Source organism: Piliocolobus tephrosceles, chromosome 4 (assembly GCF_002776525.5).
Source record: "Piliocolobus tephrosceles isolate RC106 chromosome 4, ASM277652v3, whole genome shotgun sequence".
In the NCBI taxonomy this organism is placed as follows: domain Eukaryota; kingdom Metazoa; phylum Chordata; class Mammalia; order Primates; family Cercopithecidae; genus Piliocolobus; species Piliocolobus tephrosceles.
The window spans coordinates 163,028,000-163,049,363 of NC_045437.1; the positions used below are offsets into that span (position 1 = coordinate 163,028,000).

General features: G+C 40.2%; 1 protein-coding gene across 1 annotated transcript in view; it reads right to left on the reverse strand.

Moving 5' to 3' along the window:
- The window catches only part of LMNB1 (lamin B1), a 58,547-nt gene that overhangs the window by 13,302 nt on the left and 23,881 nt on the right, over positions 1-21,364 (reverse strand). Inside the window, exons 2-8 of the mRNA XM_023197022.2 lie at positions 20,546-20,702; positions 19,485-19,610; positions 14,509-14,679; positions 13,017-13,142; positions 6,082-6,302; positions 3,829-4,054; positions 1,752-1,856 (exon numbers count right to left, since the gene is read on the reverse strand). Coding sequence (XP_023052790.1) covers positions 1,752-1,856; positions 3,829-4,054; positions 6,082-6,302; positions 13,017-13,142; positions 14,509-14,679; positions 19,485-19,610; positions 20,546-20,702 — 1,132 coding nt within the window. The remainder of the gene's footprint in view (positions 1-1,751; positions 1,857-3,828; positions 4,055-6,081; positions 6,303-13,016; positions 13,143-14,508; positions 14,680-19,484; positions 19,611-20,545; positions 20,703-21,364) is intronic.

Genomic DNA, 21,364 nt, shown 5'->3' on the forward strand with positions numbered 1-21,364 from the left:
CAATATTTTGGATATATTGGGTTTAATAAAATATAGTTCTAAAATTCATGTCTTTATTATAACGTGGCTATAAGAAAATTTAAAATTACACATGTGGTTCTCATATTTCTATTCTAGAGTTTTAAACTGATCTTTGCTTTTGCCTCTGCAATTTTACAGAAAGACCACTTAGCACTACCATGTTTCAAAGAGCTGCTTATCACATTTAATGCCAGTTACTGAAGAAAAAAAGTATCACATTATTTTATATGATAATTGAGTTCTCCACTAGACCTCTAGAATCCATGTATTTAGTCCCTGAGGTAGTATACCCAGTAGAAAAAGTAGATGATTGGCATAAGGCTTCCATACTACTTTTGAGATAGAGAGCACACTCAATTCTGAATCCTCTGAACTAAAATGTCAGATTCTTTTTACCACAGTATACAACTTCCGTAAGACATGTAATAGGACTGAGCAATTTTCTCTCACTATAGTGATTACTAAAGAGATCAAAGAATATTGTAGTTAGGATAGTTGATCCCATTTTTACCCATTATTACCAAATTAGCATCTGCTATTTTCACAAAGTGGCATCATGCTCTCTGAATATACCTTTTGAAAGAGAAGTCTGAGCTTTTGATGGTCAATAGTAAGGTATGTATCAACATAAAATTTTAAACACATTTAAAACACAGGTTTAATATTTTTTAAAGAAGAATATACAAAAGGAAAGAGACTGTCACCTCTACATTCTTTTAGGATGAAAAGAGTGACTTCTTTGAAATCTGTATCAAAGTTAACATATTTTATCATTAGCTAAATCTATCTACTAAGTAAAAGCAAAAGAATCTTTTATTTAGCACCGGGCGCGGTGGCTCACGCCTGTAATCCTAGCACTTTGGGAGGCCGAAGCGGGTGGATCATGAGGTCAGGAGATTGAGACCATCCTGGCTAACACAGTGAAACCCCGTCTCTACTAAAAACGCAAAAAATTAGCCGGGTGTGGCGGCGGGCACCTGTAGTCCCAGCTGCTCGGGAGGCTGAGGCAGGAGAATGGCGTGAACCCGGGAGGCGGAGCTTGCAGTGAGCCGAGATCGCGCCACCGCACTCCAGCCTGGGCAACTAAGCGAGACTCCATCTCAAAAAAAAAAAAAAAAAAAAAAAGAATCTTTTATTTACTCAATGAAACATACTTCTCTAAAAAGTAAGCTAATAACATTTCCGTAACTATTAAAGATGCAGTATTTCAGAACACACCAATTAGAAATCAAGACTCAGAATGCCACTTAGTGATAATTTACAAGGGCGCCTATAATCTAAGGACTTTTATTCAAAACCTACGTTCCTACCCCAACCCCAAAGATAGCTAAGGGTGAAGTAGGGCCTGAACACCAAAATACTACCCAGATGATTTGGAAGCTCACCCAAGGGTGGAGATTGCTGTTATAGACATACGTGAATGCTAAATTCTTAACAGTTCTTTATGCCAAGCAGTGTCTCCTGAATGACACTGGGCTACAACTATCAGTCAAGAGATAGCTTTTATATCTACCGGAATAGACAAGATAAAAATCATTCAAAGGTCAATTCGTCACTACTCTCAATAAGACAGAATTTTAAAAATCTTTTATAGCACTTGTAATGACATAATATAAAAAGTGCTTTAATGGCCATTTCTAAAATGTTTCTCTTTTAGCCAAAAAACTTTTTGAGTTACTTTGTTAGTTAACACAATGAAGTTAAATTAAATGATGACTAGATTCACTTACTGTAACAGTCTGGCCTGCCTTCAGCACATATCTTGAGGTATATTTGTAACTGACTGATGTGTCTCCAATTTTTCGGATCATCTCCCAGCCTCCCATTGGTTGATCCTACACACAGAAAGCAGGGAAGGAGGGTGTTACTTCAAAGATACAGAAAATTGTGGAATAATCAAATAAATTAATCCATACAGGCAGTTAAACTAAGACCACTTTATGTCATCTTCCCACGTTTCAGGTTTTCCTACTATAAAAAGAAAACATGATTTTGTCATTTTGTCAAACAGTAACTTCAACAACGAGTTAATTAGTAAGGTACTTAACTTTCAAGAGGACAGAACTGGAAAAAAAGGGTATGAACCAAATTAAATCGTCAAATTCACTGCTAGATAAGGTGCGTCTTTCAAATTTACAATACTACCTAGCTGTCATAATCACAATTGTAAACATCGAGTATTGGATTACTTCAAGCTTTTAAAATAGACACATAAGCTTAGAGACAGAAGAAAATCTGTCATTTTCCTTTTGCATCGGTCCCACTTCTGCCCACATTCAACTCTCATACATGAAAGCATACAGGGCTCAAAAAAAGGGTCAATGGGCCTGGGCCGTGGTGGTTCATGCCTGTAATCCCAGCACTTTAGAAGGCCGAAGCAGGTGGATCACCTGAGGTCAGGAGTTGGAGGCCAGCCTGGCCAACATGGTGAAATCCTGTGTGAAAATACAAAAATTAGCAGGCGTGCTTGCGTGCACCTGTAATCCCAGCTACTCAGGAGGCTGAGGCAGGAGAATCACTTGAACCCGAGAGATGGAGAAGCCAAGATCATGCCACTGCACTCCGATCTGGGCAACAGAGCGAGACTCAAAAAAACAAACAAACCAAAAAACAGGCTACAAAGAGACCTTAGAGGTTATTCTCTTTAGCATCAAAACTGTTAGTGCTTGTTAGTGCTACTTCACTCATCCAAATTATGTATTCATCCACATGCAAGATAGTTTTAATAACTGTGATGAGAAAAGACTAATTTTCAAAACTATTTTTAGCAGATCCTGAATGTATGTTTCAAGAAGAGACGTCCATCCCACTGCCGCCTGCAAGCTCCCAGACCACGCCTTCCTCTAATATCATCTCATAATCCATCGTGGCCTCCAGCTCCCTGATGCAGAGCTAGGGAAGGCCTACACTAGTGAGCTCCCGAAAGCCCCAGCCCTAAATTTCAGAAATCTCTGCCATGAATACTTCATGTTTACTTTTAAACATATTTCGGAATAAGGCTTCACGCTATTTTTCACATTAAGTATTAGCATTTGTTCATTTATTTACTTGCAGGGCAAAATACTCCCTTAATATCTGAGTGCAGGCTCTTATCTCCTTCTTTCAGTAAGCTTTTTATTAAGTTAATAACTGAAAGAATATCCACCATTTTCATCCAGTTGCTCCAACTTCTTCACAAATCTGGCTAGGGCAGAGAATAATAATAATTCATCCTCAGAACCACTGTGATAAAAGGAACATGCTTTTCAAAAAACCCCTGACCCTCTAAAGAAGGGTTAATGAAGCAAATCTTTTTTTTTTTTTTTTTTTGAGACGGAGTCTCGCTCTGCCGCCCAGGCTGGAGTGCAGTGGCCGGATCTCAGCTCACTGCAAGCTCCGCCTCCCGGGTTTACGCCATTCTCCTGCCTCAGCCTCCCCAGTAGCTGGGACTACAGGCGCCCGCCACCTCGCCCAGCTAGTTTTTTGTATTTTTTAGTAGAGACGGGGTTTCACCGTGTTAGCCAGGATGGTCTCGATCTCCTGACCTCGTGATCTGCCCGTCTCGGCCTCCCAAAGTGCTGGGATTACAGGCTTGAGCCACCGCGCCCGGCCAATGAAGCAAATCTTTAAACTACTAGGGTACCCACCTCTTCCTCCTATTTCAATTTTTATTTTATTTTATGAATTTAAGTAAAAAGGACATAAACGCTTATTCCATGAAGACTTAAATGAATCCAAACAAAAACTAAGGAGCTATCACAATTGCAAGAGAACCTAGCAATCCGCAAAGCTTTGCTAGAAAAAAAAGGGGTCTATTTTATTTATTACCTGTTCAGAAGTGTTCTTCAAGCGGATAAATTTCCCATCAACATCAATTTCTTCAATGCAAACATTTCCAGTGGCTGAGGCGGAATGAGAGATGCTAACACTACTACTCGCCTCTGATTCTTCCACATCAACCCTCTTCCGCTTTCCTCTAGTTGTACGTACACTGCGACTTGAGGATGCCCGGGATACTGTCACACGGGAAGAAGGGCTTGGAGACAGCTTCAACCTATAGGGGAAAAATAAAACAATTCATTTTTAAAACACATATGCTCTTCTTGCCTTAAAAAAAACACACACACACACACACAAGGGCTGGGCACAGAGGTTCATGCCTGTAATCCCACAGCACTTTGGGAGGCCAAGGCGGGTGGATTGCTTAAGGTCAGGAGTTCAAAATCAGCCTGACCAACATGGTGAAACCCCATCTCTACTAAAAATACAAAAATTAGCCAGGCGTGGTGGTGGGCACCTGTAATACTAGCTACTCGGGAGGCTGAGGCAGGAGAATGGCTTGAACCCCAGAGGCAGAGGTTGCAATGAGCCGAGATCACACCACTGCACTCCAGTCTGGGTGACACAGTGAAAACCTGTCTCAAAATAATAATAATAATAATAATATCCCACCCATGCATTTCTAAAGCAAAATATTACTTACAATCTGTTAGCCAAAGCCAACGTTTACCTTAACTAATGTAAGCTTCTTCATAAGCTTACGTTTATTTTGCTTATTTATTGTTATTTATTTTTTTAAAAAATAACAATCTGAATGTTTTCTCTAGGGACAGAAGTAATATAACCATAATGCAAGAAGTTTGGTAAATGGGCAGAAAGTCACCTGATCTACCGCCACCCACCACAGCCACTGTTATAGTTGGTGTACGTTTTTCTCTTTTCATACCTGTATTTTCTTATTATCACAATGGATATATATTAAAATTATCTGGCTTTTTATCCTAAATCAGCCACTTTCCTTTTGGAACGTTTTTTTTTCTTTCTTTGAGACAGAGTTTCACTCTTGTCACCCAAGCTGGAGTGCAATGGCACAATCTTGGCTCACTGCAACCTCCACCTCCCGGGTTCAAGCAATTCTGTCTCAGCCTCCCAAGTAGCTGGAATTACAGGAGCCCACCACCATGCCCAGCTAAGTTTTGTATTTTTAGAAGAGATGGAGTTTCACCATGTTGACCAGGCTGGTCTTGAACTCCTGACCTCAGGTGATCCACCTGCCTTGGCCTCCCAAAGTGCTGGCAGGAGTCACCACACCTGGCCCTTTTGGAACTCTTTTCTGAGAACAGGCGTCAAAAAGATTTATACATTGACCAGATTTAAAATATATATAATATAAAGCCAGCCGGGCGAAGTGGCTCATGCCTGTAATCCTGGCACTTTGGGAGGCTGAGGTGGGTGAATCACTTGAAGTCAGGAGTTTGTTTTTTTTTTTTTTTTTTTTTTTTTTGATATAAAAAAACTCAAAAAAAATTTATTTTAAAGCATGTTACAAAATGTGTGTGCCATATAATGACATGTATGTAAATTTTAAGAACAAAAAACCATTTATGTCTTGTTTATATAAAAGTGCACATGCAGGAGAAACATTACCACTTTCAAAGGAAGAATGCACACCAACTTCAATATGATAATTTCCCTGAGAGAAAGGAGTAGAGTGGGTACTTCAACTGAAGTCAGGAGTTTGAGACCAGCCTGGCCAACATGGTGAAACCTCGTCTCTACTAAAAACAAAATTAGCCGGGTGTGGTGACACACGTCTGTAATCCCAGTTACTCAGGAGGCTGAGGTAGGAAAATCACTTGAATCCAGGAGGTGGCAGCTGCAGTGCAGCGAAATCACACCACTGCACTCTAGCCTGGGCGACAGGGTAAGACTCTGTCTCAAAAATAAATAAATAAATAAATAAATAAATAAATAAATAAATAAATAAATAAAATGTAAAGTCTCTTTCAGCCAATTTGGTATTTTACAATACATTAAATCACCAAAACACTGAAAATCTCAAAGGAAATCCATCCTGACGCAGTTCAGCATTTAAAGTAATAATAATAAACTAAGAGTACTTGAGCAACATTTTCTGTGTTGCAGTAGAAATATGATCTATTACCACCTCTATTCCTAGGTGTTAAAAGAAATGACCAAGAAAATAAAGTTCTTTTAAAAATGCTATTTATTTTTATTTAAATAAAAAGGGTGAGGGGCAAAAAGTGGACCATAAGGTAGGGTGACCCTTAGGTTCCTTACCTCTCTTCTTCGCCTTCTAAGAGTTTCCTGTAAGCACTGATTTCCATGTCCAGGGCTAACTTTACATCAAGAAGCTGTTCATAGTCATTCAGCTGTTGCTGCATTTGATCCCTTATTTCCGCCATCTCTCTCTCTTTGTCTGTCAGCATGCGACGAGAGTTGTCTTTTTCTTTAGCAAGCAAGTCCTCTAATTCTTGAATCCTTTCCAAACATGCTCTAGACTTAAGATATAAGGAAACATACTTTCTAGGAACATTCTAACATTAGCACCAGGCAGCTATTTTAAACCATTTCCTAGACTGGAAAACAAGTACGACCCTATGGAATCTGCAATTCACTAGAATTCAAGAGATTTTAAGAAATTAAAACCCAAAATTCCTCAAATACAAAACACAGACCTCAGGAGAGTTTTGGCTGATAAAAGAATAAAAGACATATTACATAAATGTAAGTTCTGTAAATACACATATAATTTTTCTGTACTTAGCCAAAAAAATTTTAAGCTGTGGTTTTGGTAAAAGTCAAGTCTGGCTCCCTTACAAAGCCTTTACTTCCTAAAGTATAAATTAAAGAACTTAAAAAGATATAAACACTGACTGACAAAATAAACCTAAGAGTGGGTAAAAGTATCTTTTAGCAGACTGCTGAGGAATATTCAGAAACCAGGGCCAACGGACTCTGGTTACTATGTGGAAGGCACTACCTACCGTCCTGTTAGGATTGCTGGGCTATCTCATGTTCAGTTAGCACACAAAGGACACACAATATACAGTGATTTGTAAAGTATTACTGTGAATATAGAAGTTGTACATTTGGCATAAAAAAATTAAAAATCACACATCCTACATCAGAAAATTCATCTTAGAAATCTTGTGGCTCGGCCGGGCGCGGTGGCTCAAGCCTGTAATCCCAGCACTTTGGGAGGCCGAGACAGGTGGATCACGAGGTCAGGAGATGGAGACCATCCTGGCCTACACGGTGAAACCCCGTCTCTACTAAAAAATACAAAAAACTAGCCAGGTGAGATGGCGGGCGCCTGTAGTCCCAGCTACTCGGGAGGCTGAGGCAGGAGAATGGCGTAAACCCGGGAGGCAGAGCTTGCAGTGAGCCGAAATTGCGCCACTGCACTCCAGCCTGGGCGGCAGAGCGAGACTCCGTCTCAAAAAAAAAAAAAAAAAAAAAAAAGAAATCTTGTGGCTCGCTGGTAATTACTCTTCTGTGTTTCTCCATGACAGAATTCATCTCAGTAGCCTCAGAAAGTGACAACTCAAAAAGACTGATGGATAGCTTAGGCCCTCAGAATCACAAGTACCTGCAACAGAGCAGGACAGAATGGGCATCTAATGCGCAAAAACTAAATCTAGAAGGTTAGAGATAAAAAGGAACTACCCAATACATAAAAACTACACTCTTGCTAGTAAATTTACTTTTCACAGTAGTACAGGTTCAAAATTTTGAAACTGCTTTAACATATACTGGGGCTGAACAGTTAAGTAAACAGATGATAAAAACCAGGTTTCTCACTCTCAGAGAGAAAAGATATAGGTACGTCAGAAAGGAAGCCAAAAATGAATCCTGTGGTACTAGATGCAAGTCAGAGACATCTGTATGAATTCATGTTTATCTTAATACAAATGATTAGACAGAAAAAGTCATAAATATGTATGTGCGTACACATGGGTTAGCATACATAAAATGTTACCTACTTTTATCAGTGAGAGGGCCAAGAAGCAGTAAGAACACTCAGTGCCCAGATCTTAATTTCTATATACCATTCTCCAAGAACCAGGGCTCCTTGGAGAATGGATAATTCTAGGACTGGAGCAGGGAAAATGTAAGATAAGCCTAGAGCATGTTATAGTACCAGAAAGCAACAAAGTGCTCCCTCCAGAATGTGGCGCTTAAGTCCTGCCCTTTACCCTTGAGGGTAGGCTGGACTTAGTGACCTATTTCCCATGAACAGTGTATAGAAATGGAAAAATAGTAGCGCTGTTGACAGTGGAGAAACCTGACAAACACTATCTTAAACCAAACATCACCAGTGATGTCATGTGGTCATCACATATGTGCAATCCCTGATACAATGTGACAAAACGGGCACTTAAAACCCAAAACCCCAGTCTAATCACGTGAAAAGCACCAGACAAATCCAAATTGGGGAATAGTCTACAGGATACCTGGACAATCCTAATCAAGACTCAAGCTCATAAAAAACAAGGAAAGCCCAAGAAACTGTCACAGACCCGGGGAGGCATGTGGAACCTGGAACAGAAAGAGGATAACACAAAAACTGGTGAAATCCAAATAGTCTGGAGTCAAGTTCACAGTAATACACCAATGTCAGTTTCTTAGTTTTGACAAATATGCTACGGTAACATAAGATGCTAACAACAGGAGAAAATGGGTGAGAGAAAAACAATAACTGTCTATAGTACTTTGCCAACTTTTCTGTAAATCTAAAATTATGCCAAAATAACAAGGTTATTTTAAAAATAATCAAGAGTCACTCTAAACCTGTTTGGGGGCAGAGGGGTGCCCTGGTTCACGTGCACACACAAAAAAATATTTTTAAAGAAAAAAAATTGACCAATCAATTAATTAAATTCCAGAGTAGTAGTATAATAACTTGACATTCTATTTAGACAGGCACTCCTCTTAAGATGGATATTACAAAGGTAGTCCCTGAACCTCAGAGAACTTGCATTTAACTGCATTTGCAAAAATCATGCTATAAATGGAAAATCCATTTCCCCGCTACCATGTTCCTTGTATTTTCTTTTTCTCCAAAAGAAAATTTAAAAAGTCATGTAAGTTCAGAATGCCTCCCTTCAATCTCTTTGCTTTATTTCATATATCAGAAGTAGAAGACAGAATGGGCAAAAAGGTAGAATCTAAAGGAGAGCTGATGAGAGATATAAACTACCCAAGATTCACAGATAACCTGAGCTGAGATTTATAAACCCAGTGATGTCTCTGACTGCCTTTGATGTTGTAGAGCTCTTTAAGACGAAAAATCAAAATCTAGGTATAGAAGTTTTAAAGTTACTCTGAATCATTCTGTATTTTAAATAGAAATAATTAAATTCTATTTTCAGTAGCTGCACTTACGCTTGTAGAGTAAGATATAAGGAACACAGTATGAGAAGTTAAACCTAGATTCTCCTTTCGAATTCTGCCATTAACTACCTATGAGGCTATAAGTAAGCTGTAACTTACCTCACTAAACCAGTTTCCACATAAGGAAAATGAAGAGATCTAACTAACTAGATTACCTCTCATATCTTGCCACTAACCCTGAATTTTATGACTTCTGATGATCTTGGGGTTAACTTTTTTTGTAGTATGTAATATAATTGTACTGGTTTCCTAAGGTCTAGCTGCAGCCAAAGTCTCCAGAATCTGGGTGTTAGAAAAACAAAAATTAGAGGTGTTTTTAAGTACCATGCTGTACTTTTCTCTAAGGCAAGCAGACTCTAACCAATCAATTCATTTGGCCCCAAGTCAAAAATCTAGAAATGCAATAAGCAATGTAAAATTTTTAATTCCAAAACATAACACTGGTACCATCTATATATTATTTAAATATATCTTGTAAAACCAGTATTTTAAAAGCCATGTCAATTTCAAGTAAAATTTAAGAAGCACGTTAACTAACCTGAGTTATTTAATCAAAAGGAAATTCTTTTGGCCTAATAGGCAGCATGATGAAACTGATATGACTCAGCAACAAACATGATTAAACAATAGGAAAATATTCAAAAAGATAACATTTTTCTTTTTGATTATTTTTCTAAGGCTAAAATTTATCAACTAATAAAAATATTCCTCAAACTATACTGTTTACCATAAAGTCTGTTACCAATAATGAAAAGAGGAAAAGATTGACCCCCAGAAAGAGAAATTAAAAACTACTTTGGCTGAACTATCTGCTAACGAGTTAGCTCCTGGAAACCCCCAGTGCACTGCCTAACAACATTACTTAAAAACCACTAAGCTAAGGTTAACAAAAAAAACTTGCAGCCAGCACAGTGGCTTACGCCTGTAATCCCAGCATTTAAGGCAGTAGCTCACACCTGTAATCCCCTCCATTTTGGGAGGCCAAGGTGGGCAGATTACCTGAGGTCACGAGTTGGAAACCAGCCTGGCTAACATGGTGCACCCCGTTTCTACTAAAAATACAAAGAATTAGCTAGGCATGGTGGTGCGCGCCTGTAATCCCAGCTACTCAGGAGGCTGAGGCAGGAGAATCACTTGAACCTGGGAAGCGGAGGTTGCAGAGAGCTGAGATCGCGCCATAGAACTCCAGCTTGGGCAACAAGAGCAAAATGCTTCTCAAAAAAAAAACCACTTGCAAAATGGGAATTCAATTAACAGGCAAACAGGGAAACAGCCTTGAACCTGGGTCAGAACACACAGCTACCAAGTTTCAGAGCCCACTACTACTTATTAATAACACTAGACTACTCTCAGTCTCCTCATCCAAAGTACAGTGAAGATCAACCTAAAGACAAGATTTGTATTAAGTAAATCAAATGGATTAAGCAGCGGCCAAAAAAAAAAAAAAAATAGTAGGAAAAAATAAAATCGAGGGAGAGACAGTAACTAGTAGACAACTTACTATTAGCAAATGGAAAAGAGTAGTAAATGCCAACTCAGTATAAGAACAGAGAGGCCCATTTTTGGAAAAGTACCTGTGAAGACAGTGATATAGGCCGGGTGCAGTGGCTCACACCTGTAATCCCAACACTTTGGGAAGCCGAGGCGGGAGGATCACCTGAGGTCAGGAGTTCGAGACTGGCCTGACCAACATGGAGAAATCCTATTTCTGCTAAAAATACAAAATTAGCAGGGTGTGCTGGTGCATGCCGGTAATCCCAGCTACTAGGGAGGCTAAGGCAGGGGAATTGCTTGAACCCAGGAGGCGGAGTTTGCAGTGAGCTGAGATTGCGCCACTGCACTCTAGCCTGGACAACAAAAGCGAAATTCTGTCTCAAAAAAAAAAAAAAAAAAAAAAATACAGTGATACAGTTTGTGTGTTTGTGTTCCCATAAATTTCATGTTTAAATCCTAACCCTCAAGGTGATGACATTAAGAGGTGGGGCCTTTGAGTGGTGATTAGATCATGAGAGGAAAGCCCTAGTGACTGGGATTTGTGCCCTTATAAAAGAGGGCCAAGGGTGCTTCTTCAACCATGTGAGGACAGAGCAAGAAGGCACCGTCTATAAATCGGGGAATAGCCCTCACCAGGCAGATACCCAATCTGCCAGTGCCTTGATCTTGGACTTCCAGGCTCCAAAACTGTGAGAAATAATTTCTGACATTTCTGTTGTTTATAAGCTACCAATAGTAGTTTGTTATAGCAGCCCAAAAAGAGTAAGACAGATGGTGCAATGGAAAAAAAGATTATCTGTTAAATTTCTAAAAGTAAATCTTCTTCGAAGAGAAAGAGGTATAAAAGGAAAAACTGGGAACCAGCAGAGAAACCCATTTATCAGTCTGCAGCCTCTGGGCAAGTCATTAAACTCACCTAGATCTGTGGTTATATGGAATGAACTCAGAGGTGCTCCCGGCTCTGCTATTATATGAAAATTTTCAAAACACTATCAGCACAAAAAGGTTTAAAATAATTTAAAAATCTGTGCTGTAAGTAACAAAGTACATGATAGGCAATGTAAAAGCCCTGATGTTAACTAAATTATTTTGTATCACCCCATTTTATATGGCTCATTTTTTTTGAGACGGAGTCTTGCTGTGTCGCCCAGGCTGCAGTGCAGTGGCGCGATCTCATCTCACTGCAAGCTCCGCCTCCCAGGTTCATGCTATTCTCCTGCCTCAGCCTCCTGAGTAGCTAGGACTACAGGCGCCCGCCACCACGCCCAGCTATTTTTTGTATTTTTAGTACAGTCAGGGTTTCACCGTGTTAGCCAGGATGGTCTCGATCTCCTGACCTCATGATCTGCCTGCCTCAGCCTCCCAAAGTGCTGGGATCACAGGCGTGAGCCACCGCGCCCAGCCATTTTCTGCTTTATTTCTAAGTTCCTGCAATAGATGTCATCAGTTTTATAATTAGAAAAATATTTTACTAAAAATGGTAAAAAGAAAAAGGAAGGAAGAAAAGCCTAATCAAGAGTAAAATAAAGTTGATTCTCATGTGGAAAATCAAAAACAAGACTTTCTCCCCTGATGAAACAGAATCTGAAGTTATTTCCAAAACAATTAAGGTGACGAGTTAATTGCTGAATCATTCTGAATGCAGTATATGGAGTATATGTAGTTTGTGTCCACACTGACAAAATTGACCTGAAGTAGTGTCCATGCCTGCTTAAGCAGCACCTGAAGCACACCGGCACACCCTGGTAGGCAGCCAGTCAACAGAGTCAGCGATAATGCCATTTGTCACTTAGGCGTACCAATGAATGAATGAGTTACTAAATTCTTACTGGAATATGCAAATTAAAGCTACTTTCCTGGATCCTAATTATTATATACTTTAAGCACTACAGAATCTGTCTAGAAACACAAAGCATTCACCACCCACAAAGAATTTTTGCATGTTTTTCTTCATTTCAGTTTTCAAATGATATAAAAAAGGAATGTGTTGAGAGTAACTCTGTAGAGATGAAGCTATTAGACAGGTCAGAAGACCCGGGTCCTAGGGTAAGTCCAGTGAATAAACTAACAGGCTCCTTCCTCAAGGTCAAGTCCCGTAGCTCTATGTAATCTACTAATTAGGAGCAACAGTATCTACTCAAAGGATGTGTATGCAATACAAAATGAACAACTCTAGAAAAGTACTGTGAAGACCAAAGTGCAGGATGACACCATCCTCTGCGATAAACAGAGGGAGGAGTGACATCAGCCCAAACAAAGCAGGTAGGTGCCCATGGTGAACGTAACCTTCAAGTCTAACTTCTTACATCAAGATGCTTATTTACCTCTTTCTGTAGATTAGAAAGCTGGGATGAAAGGCTCTCGATTCTCATGCGGCTCTCCATCAGCTCTTCCCTGGCACTGTTGACAGTAGAAGTATTCATCTCTGATGACAGTCTGGCATTCTCAAGCTAAAAGAAGAAGCAAAGCATAGTCAGTCTTATCTAGAACTGAAACAAATAAGGAAGCATGATTCACCTCAAGGCATTTCAAACCTAACTCCTGCTGGTAACTGGTTGATGAAACACAGGAAAAGCATCATGCAGTTTGCTAACATGGTGTGAATGATGGTAATTCTGTGTGACTTCTAGAGTCACTTCCTAAATAACGAGCTTTAAGAATGCTAATATACGTAGGCCTTTACCCAAAGCTTATTACTTCAATATTTCATCTATTAAACCTTTAATGTCTAAGATAACACTGATAATAAGGAGACTGGGCAGTAGCAACTCAACTGTGGTGATGTTTGTAAAGAAAAGAAACATCACATATCCCTAACCCACCAAATCCAATACAGTATATAAATCAACAAGCAGAAAATACTAGTTTATAGATTCATTCAAACCAGATAGAAATGCTTCCTTTCAGAAGCAAAAAAAAAATAGCTCCTTGAGTAAAATACAAATCCCGTAACACCACTGTGTATGTGTGTCTCCTCCCTGGCTCCCTGTGAGGCCACAGTCTGTGATTGATCCTTACTTTAGCTCCTTCACTGTTTAGCTCAATGTGTGATACTGGATAAATGTTATACAACTGAAGTTACTGCTTATAATAAGATCTTTCACTTTCACTAATTACTACTTCATACAACAGATAAAAAGCAACATGAACAGTTTAAGGCCATGCAATGAAAATTTTCAATAACTCTGTGACTCTACTAAGTCAGCCACGAAAAAGTCTTTTTAATCAAATCATATAAAATTTAAAACATGAGGCAAAATCATTTACCAGGGAAAGCCTGTACTCGTTGGTGATTTTTATGAATTCTTTCATGGTCAGCTAATGTAAGTGGGAAGTTTCTACAATATATTTTTAAGTGAATAATAGTGACAGAGGAAGAAATAGCAGAGACTTTTCCATTTGGCCCTTATGTAAAAAAGCCCGAAGTGTGGTAGTCTCAATCTACGCACAATGATGACATGAAAATGAGATCTAATGCAGTCTGACATTCATTCACTACTACATGGATGTGTATGTAGGACAGCATGATCAGTACTTGTTATTGGAGGAAAGTTATTTCACATGGCTTGGGACAAAAAGACAAAACCTTACCTCTAATAAAATTGGAACAACTCTACATTCTTCTAGTAATTTTTAGTAACATTTAGTTTATAGAAACTGCACTTTTTAGAAAAAGCCAATTTTCTATATATTTCATGGAGACCAGGGGAATCATTTTTAAAAACTAGAACAAAACAAACATCAAGCCATGTTCGCCACGGGAATTGTGAAGTAATGATTTTAAGTGTTCAAAAGAATCTTCTGAAGAGTGCTCACTTTGGCATGGTAAGTCTGCTCCAGCTCTTCCTTATACAGCCTCACTTGGGCATCATGTTGCTCTCTCATCTCATGAAGGGCCTGAGCCAGCTTGTACTCATACTCAATTTGACGCCCAGAATCCACCTCTACCAAGCGCGTTTCATGCTTCCTTCTGGTCTCGTTAATCTCCTGAGGAAAAAAGAAACAAAAAACATAAAGCCAAGTTACTTACCATGGCTGCACTGGTACACATCTGAGTGACATCACAGCCATCTGAAGTTTTACACATGAACCTCCTCCTGTTTGTCCTCAGGCAGTCATCTGAATAAACACTTTTTTGCCTCTTAGTTTTCAGTTGAGAAGGTTTTTGAAATGGAACTAATGACAGAAGTGGTAGCATCTCAAGCCTTAGGAACTTTCTATTCCTTTTGAGGAGCAGAGCTATTTATTTTTCTGAAGCCAAGGAAAGGCCTGGGTGGCCTACCAAAACTACAATGCAATCAAGGATTTATAGACAGTAAACAATACTAAACACTAAGCAAATATTATTTTTCTAAGTTTTTCACTGATAATCTTAAGAACATCTCTGAAAAAACGGCACATGGAAAGTTAAACTTAACAGTCATGATCAATTCAAATAAAGATTTATGTATAATGAAACTGTTTTCTTTTTTCTTTCCTTTTTTTAGATGGAGTATCACTCTGTCACCCAGGCTGGTGTGCAGCGGTGTGATCTCAGCTCACTACAACCTCCGCCTCCCGGGTTCAAGCAATTCTCCTGCCTCAGCCTCCCGAGTAACTGGGATTACAGGTGTGTACCACCATGCCCGGCTAATTTTTGTATTTTTAGTAGAGATGAGATTTCCCCATGTTGGCCAGACTGGTCTCAAACTCTTGACCTCAGGTGATCCATCTGCCTCAGCCCCTCAAAGTGCTGGGATTACACATGTGAGCCACCGTGCCCAGCCATAAAACTATTTTCTTAGACATAATAATAGGCAGGACAAGCTAATTTACATGATTGCTTTTAAAGCTGGTATTAAGCTATCATTATCAAGTGACACAGGATCTTATTAACAATATTAGTTGACTGACTATATATGAAAAATTTACCATTAAAGAATAGAAGTAGTTGTCATGATCCTTTACTCTGTTTTAAGGAAATGTCTAAATAAAATCAGAATGGAAGGCTGGGTGTGGTGGCTCACGCCTGTAATCCTAGCACTTTGGGAGGCCGAGGCAGTCAGATCACCTGAGGTCCGGAGTTCAAGACCAGCCTGGCCAATATGGTAAAACCCCGTCTCTACTAAAATACAAAAATTAGCCAGGCATGATGGAGAGTGCCTGTAATCCCAGCTACTAGGGAGGCTGAGATGGGAGAATCACTTGAACCCAGGAGACAGTGGTTGCAGTAAGCCAAGATCGTATCATTGCACTCTAGCCTGGGGAGCTGAGCTAGACTCCGTCTCCAAAAAAAAAAAAAAAAAATAGAATGGCATTATCTGAAGAAGCCACAAGAGGGAAGTATAACCCACCAAAGTTGCTATTTGTGTATGTTTGTGCAGGTATTTTCCTGTGCATTTCTTCATCTTTCTCTTAACTACTACACAGAAGCATGCACTTGACAAAATCAGAAAAATCAGGAAGGTTCTACTATCACCCTCCCAGAGATCACATCTATTTCATGAAGCAAATAATACCTAAATCATGAAAACACTGAAGAGAGCAACTGCTAATAGTTGCTCTTTGTCTACCTCCTTCTTCCTCTTTTGTCTTTCTCCTTCCTTTTTCCCCCAACTGTTCATAATAAGGAAGTTACATATTACTACTGAATATATATCATGAATGTAAAAAAAAAAGTTAAGGCCAGCATAGTGGCTCACACCTGTAATCCCAGCACTTTGGGAGGCTGAGGCAAGTGGATCACCTGAGGCCAGGAGTTTGAGACCAGCCAGGCCAACATGGTGCGACTTACTAAAAAACAAAGGAAAAAAAAAGTTGTGAGGGTGTGCACCTGTAATCCCAGCTACTCATGAGGCTGAGGCACAAGAATCACTTGAATTCGGGAGGCACAGGTTGCAGGGAGCCAAGATCGTACCACTACACTCCAGCCTGGGCAACAGAGTGAGACTCTGTCTCAAAAAACTTTTTTTACATTTTTTTTTTAAAGTAAAAAAGGCCGGGCGTGGTGGCTCCCACCTATAATCCCAGTACTTTGGGAGGCCGAGGCGGGCAGATCACTTGAGTTCAGCTGTTCGAGACCAGCCTGGTCAACGTGGTGAAACCCTGTCTCTACTAAAAATACAAAACTTAGCTGGTCATGGTGGTGCGTGCCTATAGACCCAGCTACTCCAGAGACTGAGGCAGGAGAATCGCTAGAACCCAGGAGGTAGAGGTTGTAGTGAGCCAAGATCACACCACTGCACTCCAGCCTGGGCAAGAGAGCAGGACTCTGTCTCCAAAAGCAGTAAAAAAAAAAAAAAAAAAAATTAAGAAGACTGTCTTAACATCCATTCTGAAAAAGGCAAAAGCCAAAAATTCAAAGATGCTATGCAAACACTCTAAAAATATTAAATTACTTTTTACTGATGCTATTTTTTATATAGAACCAGTGACCTTACAAAGAAAAAAATACCCTACTTCTGGTTGTCTACACACAACATCAGAAATAAATAATGATAAATCACAATTTTTACAAAACAAAAATGCAAGTCAATCTCAACTCAATATAAAAATATCTGCTTTAACAAAGCAACACTAGTAACAATTACATGACAGCACTTGCTACAGTATCCAAAGAGTTTTCACACACAGTATTCCACTTTGATCCTCACCACTCCTTGAAGAAAAAAATAGCAGTATCAGTATTTCATTTTAAATAAGAAACTGACGCTAAGAGTTGTCCAAAGTCTGACTGCTTGTCTGGTGCACCTTGTACTAATACCTATTTTGTTTAAAGCTTGTCATTTTAAAAAACAGATTTCTATTGTTTTTCCTCCAAATAAAAAAATGGTTTGCTAACTGCTACAATGAATTCCTATTTTATTATTAGTGACTGTTTTCAAAATTACACTACTTCTAAAAACATTAAGCCTAGCAGATTAACAGCATGTTTTCCCCATGAGTTGATTCCAACCCTCTCCAATTTTCATGAAATATACATTCCCCTTTCCTCAATTGTATTACTTCCTTTGTTTGACAACAGTTTTGCCCCTGTCCCTTGACCACAGCAGTTAAGGCTTGTAAGTGATATTTTAAGATTTCCACATGAGTGGGCCGGGCACGGTGGCTCATGCCTGTAATCCCAGAACTGTGGGAGGCCGAGGTGGGCTGATCACAACAGGAGATCGAGACCATCCTGGCTAACACGTTGAAACCTAGTCTCTATTAAAAATACAAAAAATTAGCAGGGAGTGGTGGCATGGGCCTGTAGTCCCAGCTACTGGGGGGCTAAGGCAGGAGAATAGCTTGAACCTGGGAGGCAGAGGCTGCAGTGAGCCGAGATCACGCCATGCACTCCAGCCTGAGCGACAGAGTGGGACTCCGTCTCAAAAAAAAAAAAAAATTTACACAACTATAAATGCTGTAAGTGGCCGCATTTCCAGATGTGAGCCATAGGAGAAGGCAAACGTGATGGTATGTAACCTCTGTGATTAGCTTACAGAAGACAATGTGGCTTCTGCCTTGGTAGCTGGTAGCATATATTGATGTTCTCGTGTTTTTTTCTCTCTCTCTCTCGCTCGCTCGCTCCATCTCTCTCTCCCTCCCTCTCTCTCTCTTTCTTATCACTGACCCTTAGGGGGGCCATATCATGAGCAGCTCTATGGAGAAGACCATGAGGTGAGGAACTGACACTTCCTGCACACAGCCCTGTGAATGAGCTCAGATGCCATTCCTCCAGGCCAGGTTAAAAGCTGTACTGCAACTTCATGGGACCCTGAAACAGAACCACCCAGTTTAGCAGCTCTGATTTCTGACCTTCAGGAACTGAGAGATTAATACAAGTCTCTGGTTTTAGGTTGATGAACTTTGGAAGTAATTTGCTAGGCAGGAATAGATAACTAATGCTTAAACATGTTGACAGTAATTAGCTGCTGTGACCAAGCCTTTATAAGTTAAGATGAAGTGAGGCTGGACGCGGTGGCTCACGCCTGTAATACTAGCACTTTGGGAGGCCAAGGTGGGTGGACCACGAGGTCAGGAGATCGAGACCATCCTGACCAACATGGTGAAACCCCCGTCTCTACTAAAAATACAAAAATTAGCTGGGCATGGTGGCGCATGCCTATAGTCCCAGCTACTCGGGAGGCTGAGGCAGGAGAACCACTTGAACCCGGGAGGCAGAAGTTGAAGTGTGCCGAGATCGTACCACTGTACTCCAGCCTGGTGGCAGAGCAAGACTCCGTCTCAAAAAAAACAAAAATAAGATGAAGTGAAATCACACCTGTTTACAGTAACAGCTTGAGTTCTTAAATGTGATCTTTCAGCAGCAGTAGCTTAAATAATCTACCTGCAAAATTTCTCCCCATCCCCAAACCTTATTATTTATTTTCTTTCTTTTTTTTTTTGAGACGGAGTCTGACTCTGTTGCCCAGGCTGGAATGCAGTAGCACGATCTCAGCTCACTGCAAGCTCTGCCTCCCAGGTTCACACCATTCTCCTGCCTCAGCCTCCTGAGTAGCTGGGACTATGAGTAGCTGGGACTACAGGTGCATGCCAACACACCTGGCTAATTTTTTTGTATTTTTAGTAGGGACGGGGTTTCACTGTGTTAGCCAGGATGGTCTCGATATCCCAACCTTGCGGTCCGCCCGCCTCGGCCTCCCAAAGTGCTGGGATTACAGGCGTGAGCCACCACACCCAGCTTTATTTCTTTATTTGATATATTTTTGTGGCAAAGAAATCATAAAGAAAATATAATTACATGTTTAGCTATGACAAAGTCATTCTAGAACCCCTCCATTCCTTTACAAAGTAAAATTATATATAGTTACCTCTTCATACATGTTTTTGCGAAACTCCAAGTCCTCAGTAAGGCTCTGACAACGATTCTCCAAATCCACTTTAAGTAAAGTTTCATCTGCTAACTGTTTTTTGGCAGCAGCTAAGGAGGCTTCCAACTATTACAAGGAAAAAGAATTGTGATAAAAATTACATGGCAATCATTTAATAATGAACTTAAGATATCTATGGATCAAATCAAGTGTTAAAATTCCTATAAATGTATCAATGTATAATTACTTCATTTTAACATTTATCACAGAACTGGGTGTTCATTTGCTGGCCCCACCCACAGAGTATCATACCAAATCACCCATCAAACTGTTAATTGGCAACAGGGAACAGAACAGAGACGTATGACTCACTCACATTTCAAAAATCAAACTAATTATTTTAGCTAACCACTTTCACTTTTTCCTGTGTGGAGAGCAGCATTATGGTATCTCTTTTCTTACTTATTTCCTAACAAAATAGGCTTTGACAGCAGAGACAGAATGAATGTGCATACAATAGGGAAGAAGAAGGGAGCCACAAGATCTGGACAATACAGATATAACGCCTGGGAGGTAACAATGTTTTGCATGTTAGCTACCTCAAGACTTTTCTTCAAGTAAACCATCAGAAAAGAAATAAATACAATTTCAAAAAGAAAATACATTTGAAAATCAATCAATCGGCCGGGCGCGGTGGCTCAAGCCTGTAATCCCAGCACTTTGGGAGGCCGAGACGGGCGGATCACGAGGTCAGGAGATCGAGACCATCCTGGCTAACACGGTGAAACCCCGTCTCTACTGAAAATACAAAAAACTAGCCGGGCGAGGTGGCGGGCGCCTGTAGTCCCAGCTACTCCGGAGGCTGAGGCAGGAGAATGGCGTAAACCCGGGAGGCGGAGCTTGCAGTGAGCTGAGATCCGGCCACTGCACTCCAGCTCGGGCGACAGAGCAAGACTCCGTCTCAAAAAAAAAAGAAAATCAATCAATCAAATAAACTATGGCTTAAGGCAGATGAGGCAATTAACCTGCCACATATGGCTCAAGAGTAGGCTTGACCTTACCTGGGCAATCTGATCCTTCAGATCCTCCAAATCTCCCTCTAAACTTTTTTTGTCACCAAGTGCAGTAGCAAGAGCTGCATCTTTAGAATTCAGTGCTGCTTCATATTCTCGAAGCTTGATCTGGGCGCCATTGAGATCAGATTCTTTCTTAGCATAGCTGGAATAGATTTAAAAAGCACAAGACATCAAACCATACTGATGACTTGAGGTCTTCTCCCTCTCTGCTGAAGGGACAAACAAAGTAAGTAGTTTAAATAAAGGCTCCCATCACCTATCAAAATTAGAGAAGCAATTCACAGGCATTGGATGTAGAGTTTTTGTTGGCTAACATTCTCTTTCAATGTCACGTGATTACTAATGACTATGGGTCAAAGACGTCCATATAAAGACCAATGTACCAGAATCCTGCTTGTCCCTGAGTGAGACTACACATCCCTCTTGTTCCATCAAGAGGCACACTAACACAGAATATTTCTGAAGAAATGAAAATTCATTATTTTTTAATACAAAGCATATTATAAGCCAAAACGTACAGGAACTATAAGTCAGGATATCATGCTAGGCACAGTGGCTCACATCTGTAATCACAACACTTTGAGAGGCCGGTGTGGGAGGACCGCTTGAGAGCAGGAATTAAAGACCAGACTAGGCAACATAGCAAGCCCCTGACTGTACAAAAAAAAAAAAAAACAACAAAAAGGAGCCCGGCACGGCGGCACACACCTGTAGTCCCAGCTACTCGGGAGGCTTAGGCGGGAACATCGCTTGAGCCCAGGAGGTTGAGGCTGCAGTGAGTCATGATTGCACAACTGTACTGCA